General features: G+C 35.6%; 1 protein-coding gene across 2 annotated transcripts in view; it reads left to right on the plus strand.

Annotated features, from left to right (window-relative positions):
• ERP44 (endoplasmic reticulum protein 44) overlaps nt 1–12249 on the plus strand; it is a 115125-nt gene that overhangs the window by 43574 nt on the left and 59302 nt on the right. For both annotated transcript variants that reach the window (XM_003260283.3, XM_030829547.1), the window contains exon 4: nt 1326–1441. In XM_003260283.3, coding sequence (XP_003260331.1) covers nt 1326–1441 — 116 coding nt within the window. The remainder of the gene's footprint in view (nt 1–1325; nt 1442–12249) is intronic.

Here is a 12249-nt window from a genome sequence, read left to right on the forward strand (position 1 = left end):
GCAATTGTAGTTTGTTTACATATCCTTAATACTTCTTCCGTAAGAGAATGGCCATTCTAACCCAGCTGGTTGCTAATTCTGATTCTTCCCCTTCTTATTGGGTCCCTTTAATTACCTAGAACATAGTCATCCATGACATAATGATGTTTAGGTCAATGACAGAAGTCCCATATATAATACCATATTTTTACTATACCTTTTCTGTGTTTAGATACACAACTGCTATTGTGTTACAGTTGCCTACAGTATTTAGTATATTAACATGTGGTACAGGTTTGTAGCCTAGGAGCAGTAGGAGGCTGTATACCATATAGTGTAGGTGCATGCTAGGCTATACTATACCTTCTAGGTTTGTGTAAATATACTTTATGATGTTCGCACAATGAAGAAATCGCCTAATGGTGTATTTCTCAGAGTGTATCCCTGTCGTTAAACACCACATGACTGTTTTTGTGAAAAGTTTGGCTTGATTAAGGGACAGTTAGAAGTAACAAGTTTGTAAAATATTGTGGGGTTTGTGTCTTGTGTTTGAAGTAAACGAAAAAAGAAAATACAGACAGGAAGTCTTGGTTAGGAATTTAAGATATTTGCTTCTGGACTTAGTGTATTTAGTATGTTTACAGATATAAAAGCCCATTTTATCAAGGGGTAAATTTTGAGGGGAAATAGTTAATTATATACCATTTATTCTTTTAATATAACTTATTTATTTAGTATGCTAACTTGCCTGTGAGATTTGATAGAACTAGCCAGGTGGAGAGGTCTAATATTTGCAATACAGTTAAAATATTTTACACAATAGTCCAAAATTGTATTATTTTGAGGTGGGAGGATTGCTTGAGCCCTGGAGGTGGAGGGTGCAGTAAGCTCAGATTGTGCCCCTGCCCTCCAACTTGGGAAACAGGATGAGACCCTGTGTCAAAAAAAATTAAAAGTAAATAAAATAGAGAAAGCTAATTTCTTTCATAAATGTTCAAGCCTCAGTAGTTACAAATCCTAATAGTACTTCTCAGAGAGCTTATTTCAGACTTGTTTTATGACCTCTGCAAGAGATCCTTAGCTGTGTGCTCCATAATACTGGCAATTGTCTCAAGATGAATAAAACCAAAATCTATTATACATTCTTAGAATTGGTATACAGTCTTTGAATTCAAAATTGTCTTCATCTCCATTGAATGACGTCAGGGTCCATGATTAAATTAAGTGTGTGATTATGTCGCAGAGTCATTTATTGTGCCTATGTCAAATGTCAATGGGCAATAACGGAAATAAGATTTTATTACTTCTGCTTTTCATTTCTAATCGGCATCCTTCTCTGTGTATAGGTGTCGTTTCAGTCAGATGTTGCATCCAATTTTTGAGGAAGCTTCCGATGTCATTAAGGAAGAATTTCCAAATGAAAATCAAGTAGTGTTTGCCAGAGTTGATTGTGATCAGCACTGTAAGTACCTCAATAGGAAGTCTAGAAGAAACTGTCCCATCCCAAACACAGGCACACAAACACATTTTTTGTTTTGTTTTCTTTTCTTTTTTTTTAAATGCTCTGTTTTTAAGTGGAGAACAAACCGAAAAGGTTCTAGTGACCTTGGTTAAATTGTTACATTTAATTTTTATGTACTTAGAAAACTACTTCCCATTTTGCTTGTGTGAAGGTTTTTTTGTTGTTATTTTAAAAATTACAATAGGTCAAGCTTAGGGACCAAAACTAGCAGTGTTTTCTATCAAAGCAAATACCAAAATCAGTAAATAAGATTGAAATGTAGTATTAGAAGAAAAAATGGATTTCTGTTAGTTTTAGAATCATGTGAAAATACCATTTATAGTCATTTCAAATAAGATAGTCTCAGATTTTTGTGTGTTTCTGTTTTTGAAAAGATTCTGTTTTGAAAAGATTCTGGTTTAGACTATTTTTGAGGTCTAATTAGCTGTAGCAACTGATGATAATTATTAAGAGTATTAAGAAACTTAGCTTAGGCTCTTAAAATCCAACTTCTTGCATTTTGCTTGTCCTGGTGGAGCATTCTCTGTAAAATCCTCATGGTTTTTCGTATACATGATGGATTTGTCTAACTTGAACTAGTGATCTTGCTAGTGGTATTTCCTCCTGTGTGTTCCCATTATACTTGAACTTTCCTCTCTCATCGTGCTAAACTCCTTGTATTTGGTAGTTCTGGTTCATTGTGTCTTAGTTGTCTTATCAGCTGCATTGTCTGTTCATCAAGGCAGGAATTTTTTTTTCTTTCTTTTTTTAATGTTCACTTTTAAGAGGAGACCAAACTACTTACTAATTTCTGTGTCTCAAGCATCTGACAGTTTCTGGGAGACAGAGACTGCTCACAAAAAGCTATTGCATTGAGTTATTGGTAAGTTGGTGTGAATACAGAACTGCCTCCCATTCTTCAAGTTTTCTATTTTTTTATACTTAACCTACTGATTAAAATTAGTATGTGTGTACACACACCTAACTTTTCATTTTACTGATGAGGAAATGGATATGAAGTGGCTTAATCAATGTTACATAGCTCAGTGTCTGGTCAAGCCTGAATTTGAATCCTGATTTTCTGACCAAATGCCTTCATTTGCTCTTTTCTGTTCAGACATTTTGGGGAGTTATTGGTATAGCTTTGTGCTAGGCAGCAAGGCATTTTCCAACAGTAAATCATTTCATAGTCTTCTAAGCCCCACCCCATATTTCTGTCTGCTGAAATTCATAACTAGATAGGGTGAAGGGAGCAATAAAAGGTTGTCAGTACAGGCATGGGCTACATTTTCACACTGCTTTCCAGATCTTTTCTCCGACCTTTCGCTGACAGAGAACATGATGTTTTTGGTGTGGGTTCTCATTTCAAATCTTTCTATTCTTTATGTATTTAATTAGATGTTACAGTGCAGAAAAGAGTTCCTACTTTTACTGAATTTGAACCATAAAATTGGAAATTATGCCCTAAAGCTTACATTCATTGGGAAGAAAATTTAATACTTATATCCTTGAACCGTAAATATCATTTATTCCATCTTTTAAACAGATAACTTTTGAAGAAAATCTGACATCATTGCTAGTAAGCTTTCTTTTTATGGGAGCAAATAGCACAGTTCAGATGCTTTTTCAGTCCACCAGCAAGTTATCAGAGGTATTATGCATATTATGAGGTATTATGCATCTCTCTGAATATTTTTCTCTTCTATGTAATTCTTTTAAAGAAATGATGTTATGAAACCCTTATTGATTAATGTATTTACATTTTCCACAGTCTCTTTAGAGATTGTAAGACAAACTGTAGTTTTGTTAACCTCTTATGTGCCAATTAGATTGTAGAAGTTTTGGACTGGAAGAACCTTAAGAATTCTATGTTCTAAAGAGAAATGCCTTTTCGGCCGATTATTCTGTGGTCAAATTTTTTTTTTTTCCTAACCATTTAAACAACTTTAATTTATATACTCAAATACATATCAGTGCTTTGAAAAATAGATTGTTCAATCCTAAAGCAGTTTTTAAAAGAGATTTATTGAGGTATAATTGACATAATACATTACACAAATTTAAATTTTATAATTTTCTGGGTTTTGATACATGTGTGTATCCATGAAACCATCACCACAATCAAGATATTGAGCATAGCTGTCATCCTCCAAAATTTTCCTTGTGCCCCTTTGTGGTCCCTGTCTGTCCCTTCTGTACCTCACCTTCATCATCCTTAAGGACCATCTACTTTCCGTCACTGGAGATTAGTTTGCATTTTCTAGAATTTTATATAAGTGAATCATACAGTATGAGGTTTTTTTTGGTCTGGGTTTTTTTTTTTTTGGACTTAGTATGTTTATTTTGAGATTGTTTCATGTTGCATATATTATTTCTTATTATTTAGTGGCATTCTATTGTGTGGCTATATACCACAATTTGTTTATCTGTTCACTTCCTGACAGACATTTGGGTTGTTTCGACTTGCTGGCTATTACAAATAAAGCTGTTGTGAACATTCAGATATAAATCTTTATACAAATAAAGATTACATATAAAGCTGTTATGAACATTCAGATATAAATCTTTATACATATGTTTTCATTTTTCCTGAGCAAATACCTAGATGTGAAATGCTAGGTCATATGGTAGGTCCATGTTTAACTTTTTAAGAAACTGCCAAACTATTTTCCAAAGTATTTGTTCTATTTTATATATCCACTAATAGTACATGAGAGTTCCAGTTGTTCCATATTCTTGTCAAAACTTGGAGTGGATAGTCTATTTAATTTTATGTATTCCAATATGTGTGAAGTGGTGTCTCCTTGTGGTTTAATTTGCATTTTTCTAATAATTAATGATGTTGAGAATATTCTCATATGTTTATATACATTCATGTATCTGTGATGATGTGTCTGTTCAAATATTACACATTTTTTATTGGATTGTTTATTTTCTTATCGAAATTTGTTTATTTATTTATTTGCCACAGGGTCTCACTGTCTCGCCCAGGCTGTAGTGCAGTGGCACAATCTCGGCTCACTGCAACCTCGACCTTCCAGGCCCCAGTGACCTTTCCACCACAGCCTCCCAAGTAGCATGTGCCACCACACCCAGCTAATTTAAAAAATTTTTTTAGAGACAGGTCTCCTTATGTTACCCAGGCTGGTCTCAAACTCCTGGGCTAAAGTGATTGTTCCACCTCGGCTTCTGAAAGTGCTGGGATTACAAGCATGAGCCACTGTGCCTGCCCTCTTACTGAGTTTTGAGAGTTCTTTATATATTGTGAATACAAGTCTTTTTTCACGTATGTAATTTGCAAATATTTTCTCCCATTCTACCCTTGTAGTTTTTTTAAAAAATTGTAACATACACATAAAATTACTATCTTACCATTTTAAATTGTACAATTTAATACTGTAAAATGTATTCACATTGTTGTGCAACCAGTCTCCAGTTCTTCATCTTGCAAAACTGAAGCTCTACACCCGTTAAACAGCTTCCCATTGCCCATTCTCCCCAGCCCCTGGCAACCACTTTTCTACCTTCTTTTTCTACAAATGGGATTACTCTAGGTACTCCACATAAGTGGAATCATACAGTATCTGTCTTTTTGTGACTGGCATATTTCACTTAGCATACTGTCCGCAAGGCTCATTCGTGTTGTAGCATGCGTCAGAATTTCCCTACTTTTTAAGGCTGAATAATATTTCATGGTATGTATACACTACGATTTGTTTGTCATCCGTCAAGAACACAGGTTGATTCTGCCCCTTGGCTATTGTGAATAATGGTGGTATGAACATGAGTGTACTAATACCTCTTTGAGACCTTTAAAGAAAGTTCCCAGTTTTTTTTTTTTTACATATATCCAGCAGTGGAATTGCTAGATCATATGGTAGTTTTTAATTTTTTGAAGAAACATCATACCATCTTTCATAGCAGCTGTATCATTTTACATTTTCATTAGGATTACCTAAGGGTTGCAGTTTCTCCACACCCTCACCTGCACTTCTTATTTTCTCTTTGTTGTTGTTTTTATTTTTTTTAATTTTATTATTATTATACTTTAAGTTTTAGGGTACATGTGCACAACGTGTGGGTTTGTTACATATGTATACATGTGCCATGTTGGTGTGCTGCACCCATTACTCGTCATTTAGCATTAGTTATATCTCCTAATGTTATCCCTCCCCCCTCCCCCCACCCAACTCCTGGGCTCAAGGGATCCTCCCACCCAGCCTCCTGAGTAGCTGGGACTACGGTGTGTGTGACCCTGTGGGCTCTATTTTCTGTTTTGTTTGTTTGTTTGTTTATAGCAGCCATACTAATGGGTGTGAGATGGTATCTCATTGTGTCGTTGGTTTGCATTTCCCTAATAATTAGTGATGTTCAGTATTTTTTCACATGCTTATTGGTCATTTGTATATCTTCTTCGGAGAAATATTTATTCAACTCCTTTGCCCATTTTAAAATCAGGTTATTTGGGTTTTTGTTGTTGATATTGAGTTGTAGGAGTTCTTTGTATATTCTGGATATTCACCCCTCATATATATGATTTGCAAATAAATTCTCCTGTTCTGTAGGTTGGCTTTTCACTCTATTGATTGTGTCCTTTGAGTCATAGAAATTTTTAATGGTAATGTAGTCTATCTTATGTATTTTTACATTGGTTGACTGTGCTTTAGGTGTTATATCCAAGAAATAATTGCAATCTAATGTCATGAAGCTTTACTCTCCTATGTTTTCTTCTAAGAGTTTTAGAGTATTTAGAGAGTTTAAGAGTGTTAGGTCTTACATTCAGGTCTTTCATTTATTTTGAGTTAATTTTTGTGTATGGAACAAGGTAAGGGCCCAACTTTATTATTTTGCATGTGTACTTCTAGGTTTTCCAGCATCATTTATTGAAGAGACTGTTCTTTCCCCATTGAATGGTCTTGGCATCCTCATCAAAAATCATTTTACTATATATTTGAGGGGTTATTTCTGGACTCTGTTCTGTACCATGGTCTGTATGTCTGTTTTATGCCAGTTCCACACTTTTTGATTACTGTAGTCTTGCAGTATGTTTTGAAATCAGGAAGTATGAGACCTCCAACTTGAAGGTGTCTTTTTTTTTTTTTTTTTTTTTTTGAGACGGAGTCTCACTGTGTCACCCAGGCTGGAGTGCAGTGGCGCGATCTCGGCTCACTGCAAGCTCCACCTCCTGGGTTCACGCCATTCTCCTGCCTCAGCCTCTCCGAGTAGCTGGGACTACAGGCGCCCGCCACCACGCCCAGCTAATTTTTTTTTGTATTTTTAGTAGAGACGGGGTTTCACCGTGGTCTTGATCTCCTGACCTCGTGATCCACCCGCCTCAGCCTCCCAAAGTGCTGGGATTAAAAGCGTGAGCCACTGCGCCCGGCCGAAGGTGTCTTTTGAAGAGCAGATGTTCTTAATGTTGGTGCAGTCTTACTATCAGTTTTTAAAATGGATTATAGTTTTGATGTTGTATCTAAGAAGTCTTTGCCTCACACAGGATCACAAAGATTTTCTGCTATGTTTTCTTTTATAAATGTGGTAGTATGAAGGTTTATACTTATGTCTGTGATCCATTTGGAATTAATTTTTACATGTGGCATAGTGTATGAATTGGAGTTCAATTGTTTGCATATGGTTCTGGCATTATTTGTTGAAAAGACTATCCTTTCTTCACTGTCATTGCATCTTTGCTGAAATAAACTGACACTGTATGTGTGGGTCTATTTCTGTTCTCTCTCTTCTATACTGTTGATCTGTTTGTGCTTATACCAGTACTTTGTAGATTACTATAGCTTATAAAGAGTTTTGAAGTCTGGTCAGGTAAAGCTTTCAGCTTTGTACTTTTTTTTCCAGAGTTGTTTGGCAGTTCTGGTTGATTTAGATTTCCATTTAACTTTTAGAATCAGCTTGTTAATTTTTAATGACAACATAAAAGGCGACTGGGATTTTAACTGGGGTTACTGTGAATCCTCAGGGCAATTTGTGGGAAATTGTTATTTTAATGATACTGAGTCTTCGAATCCATGAAGATTGTTTATCTCTCCATTTATTTAGGCATTTTCAGTTTCTTCCAGCAATGCTTTGTGGTTTTTCAGCCTACATGTCTTGGATAGCTTTATCAGATTTATTCCTAAGTATTTCTTATTTTTTTGATGCTATTGTAAATGATATTTTAAGAATAGACTTTATTTCTGGAATAATTGTAGATTATATGTAGATTATAGTTGCAAAAATAATACAGAGAATTCCCTTATATTCCTTACCTATTTTGCCCTAACATCAACATCTTATATTACTGTGGCACATTTGGATTTTATTTGGATTTTATCCCTCTTCCACTTATATCTTTGTGTTGTTGTTGTTCTAGAGTATCACTTTTAGGCATAATGTCTTCCTGGTTACCTTTGATCTATTTGTTTCTCAGTCTTCATTTTTCACAACCTTGACAGTTTTGAGTAGTATTCTTTAAGAATTTTGTAGAATGTCCTTCATTTTGGGCTTGCCTGGTATTTTTTTTTCTCATGTTTTGGACATCTTTTGTGAGATCTCTCAGTAAGTATTTCTTATTTTGGGGTGATGTTATAAATGGCATTGATTGTTAAATTTTAATTTTTAGTTTTTTTGTTGCTAGTTTATAGAAATAAGATTGATTTTTTATATTGACCCTATATACTAAAACTTATTAGCTCCAATAAGTTTTATAAATAGAGTCCATAGGATTTTCTACTTAGACAATTAGGTTTTTTTGCAAATTAAAAGCTTTACTTCTTGTGGTCTGTATTTCCTTATGGTATTCTTTCCAACCAAGTGTACCTACTTGTTGCTTTAGGATTAGTTTTTGTTAGGCAGAAGATCTGTAAGAAGCTTCCTAGCAAGGACAGAAGGTGGCCTCAGAATCAAGATATCATCATGCCCACGTATGTCTTGTTTGTATCAATCCCCTGTCTGGTATTATGTTAGCCTACTCTGTCCTGCCCTTGAGTACTTTAGTCTGTCTGCCTTGCTTCCGACTCACTGCTTCACTGAGACGTTTTATCCAAAGTCACAGTATTATTTCTTGGAAAAGTTCCTGTAAAAAGTTTCTAGTCAAATTGCCTGGGAAAAAAACCCTACTACTTATTGAGAGCTTACTTGATTTTAGACATGTTCTTTTGGATATTTTAGTTATCTTTACCACGACTCATTACACCTCTAGTTAAGTAGTATTATTCATTTAACAACAAAAAAATTTATGCCTACCTTATGTAATGCTATGTGGAAGGTTCTATAGCTACAGCAATGAACCAAACACATCCAGAAAGGCAAGAGAGTACAATACACAATCACATATTGTGATATCTATTCTGACGGGAAGGTATTGAGTGCTACAAAATGATGAGTCTGACTTAGTCTGCAGGGATAGGGAAGACGTTTTCGAGGAAATGATTAAAAAAAGTGAAGGAAGAGTAGGAATTTTCAAGTGAAGCAGGGGAAGAAGAGTGTTTTAGACAGAAGTAGCAGTAGATGTGAAGTTTCTGAGGTAGGAAAGAGCACTGACCTTTCAGAGAGTTGGACTGTGTTACCATTTTACTGATGAAGAAGCTGAAAGACACAGAGAGGCTAAGTTATTTCCCAAGGTTGCATAGTAAATGGAGGGAACCAGACTGGAACCCAGAACGATACAGCTTTTATCAGTTAACTATGCTATTTGAAAGTCAAAATAAGGTAATTTAAATTGAATTCCCCATAGAAATGGAGAATTCGCCCATTTCTGAATAAAAACAACTTAAAATGTCCTATTATGGATTATAAAATAGTCTGTTTAAATAGTCTGTAATGGGTCATTATATAAATAAAAATGCAATTGCAATTTTTTGGTAAGTTTGAAATTTTACAAATTTTTAGAAACTTGGTATTTTAAAAGTCTTGAACCTATAGTTTGTCATTGATTAAGGAAAAAGCTAGGAGCGCCTTACTGCCTTGGAGTTTTTGAAAAAGTGTGTGTAAGAAGCTAGAAATCTGCACTGTACAGGGGTATTGTGATATTGTTAATTGTAATTTGCTTATTTTCACTGTAATAAATGACCTTCAACACAATTATTGAATTTTTAAAAACTTTCTTTGAATAGGCTTTTGCCAGCATTTTGAGGAATGCTTAGAGTTGAGCTACTTTATGGCTTCTAGAAACTGACCCACAGTTCTCTGTGTGGTTGTCCTGAGTTTTTCATTTTCATTCATTTAAGAATTTCGTTTAATATTTCATACTGTTCTGTCCATTAAAAAAAAGAATTTCATTTAATATTCTAGCCTGTGGAAACAACTAGAAGTAGTAGTAGCAGCAGCAATGATGTTAATAATGACAATAATAATAATAAAATTGCTCTATGAGAGTAGAGACCTTATGTTTTTACCCTTCTATTCCTAGCACTGGAATGGTATCTAGCACATAGTAGGTGTTCAGTTGTAATTGTTGAATAGATGGATAGATAAATGAATAGTAAACAGTACCAGCATTTATGAACTGTTTTGTAGGCACTACAGTTATCTCATTATTTCCCAAAAATGAAATAAATACTGCCATAGTTTACACCCAAACTAACTCATCATTGATTGTAAGGCAAAATTTTATGTACAACTGAAAAAGAAAAAATGAACTACAACACAAAGCTTTCTTATCAGTTATATTTTTTTAATTCATATGTGATAAACATTTATGAGATAGAGTAATATTTCAATACATGTATATAATGTTTAATGGTTACATCAGGATAATCCTCTCTTCTAGTACTCAAAAATATATAATAAATTATTATTAACTACAGTCACCCTACAGTGCTGTAGAACATTAGAACTTATTTCTCCTGTCTAGAGGTAATTTATTTTTATCTAATTTTTGTAGATACATAGTAGGGTGTATATTTTTATGGATTACAATAATTTTTTTTTTTTTTTTTGAGACACAGTCTTGCTCTGTCTCCCAGGCTGGAGTACAGTGGCGCGTTGTCGGCTCACTGCAACCTCTGCCTCCAGTGGTCAAGTGATTCTTGTGCCTCAGCCACCTGAGTAGCTGGGATTACAGGTGTGCGCCACCACGGCCAGCTAATTTTTGTAGATTTAGTAGAGACAGGGTCTCACCATGTTGGCCAGGCTGGTCTCGAACTCCTGACCTCAAGTGATCCACCCGCCTCAGCCTCCCAAAGTTCTGGGACTACAGGCGTGAGCCACTGCGCCAGGCCAAAAGATATTTTGAAGTCCATAATAGTCACATCAGGGTATCCATGACTTAAGCATTTATCCTTTGTCTTTAAAACAATCAAGATCAAATCATATGGTTTAAGTTATTTTTAAAAGTACAATTAAATTATTTTTTACTATAGTCACCCTGCTGTGCTAGCAAATACTATGTCTTATTTATCCTTTTTTTTTTTTTCTGAGACAGAGTTTCGCTCTGTTGCCCAGGCTGGAGTGCAGTGGCGCTATCTCGGCTCACTGCAAGCTCCGCCTCCCAGGTTCAGGCCATTCTCCTGCCTCAGCCTCCCGAGTAGCTGGGACTACAGGTGCCTGCCACCACGCCTGGCCAATTTTTTGTATTTTTAGTAAAGACTGGGTTTCACCGTGTTAGCCAAGATGGTCTTGATTTCCTGACCTCATGATTCGCCCGCTTCGGCCTCCCAAAGTGCTGGGATTACAGGCCTGAGCCACTGCGCCCGGCCTATTTATTCTTTCTAACTACTTTTTTGTACCCGTTCACCATCCCTCCCTGACCCTCGACTACCCTTTCCACCCTCTGGTAACCATCCTTCTATGCTCTATCTCCATGAGTTCAGTTGTTTTAAGTTTTAGCTCCCACAGTTAAGTGAGAACATGCAATATTTTCCTGTGCCTGGCTTGTTTCACTTAACCTAGTAACCTCCAGTTCCATCCATGTTGTTGCAAGTGACAGGATCTCATTCTTTTTTTATGGATTAGTAATACTCCATTATGTGTATGTACCACATTTTCTCTATCCATTTGTTAGTCGATGGACACTTAGGTTGCTTCCAAATATAGCCTATTCTGAATAGTGCCGCAATGAACATGGGAGTGCAAATGTCTCTTGCATATACTGATTTCCTTTCCTTTGGGTGTATACCTAGCATTGGGATCGTTGGATCATATGGTCGTTCTGTTTTTAGTTTTTTTGAGTCACCTCCAAACTGTTCTCCATAGTGATTGTACTAATATACATTCCTACCAACAGTGCAAGAGGGTTCCCTTTTCATCTTATACTCATCAGCATTTTATTGCCTGTCTTTTGAATGAAAGCTGTATTAACTGGGGTGAGATAGTATCTCATTGTAGTTTTGATTTGCATTTCTTTGACGATCAGTGATGTTGTGCACGGTTTTATATACCTGTTTCCCATTCGTATGTTTTCATTTGAGAAATGTCTATTCAAATATTTTGCTCATTATTTAATCAGATTATTACATTTTGAGTATAGAGTTGTTTGAGTTCCTTATATATTTTCGTTATTAATCCCTTGTCAGATGGATAGTTGGCAAATATTTTCTCCAGTTCTGTGGGTTGTCTTTTCACTTTGTTGATTGTTTCCTTTGTTGTGCAAAAGCTAACTTGATGTGATCCCATTTGCCCATTTATTTACTTTGGTTGCCTGTGCCTGTCGGAGATTGCTCAAGAAGTCTTTGCCCACTCCACTGTCCTGGAGAGTTTCCCCAATGTTTTCTTGTAGTTCCATAGTTTGAAGTCTGAGATTTAAGTCGTTAATTCATTTCGATTTGATTTTTTGT

The sequence above is a fragment of the Nomascus leucogenys genome, chromosome 1a, assembly GCF_006542625.1.
Source record: "Nomascus leucogenys isolate Asia chromosome 1a, Asia_NLE_v1, whole genome shotgun sequence".
Lineage (NCBI taxonomy): Eukaryota > Metazoa > Chordata > Mammalia > Primates > Hylobatidae > Nomascus > Nomascus leucogenys.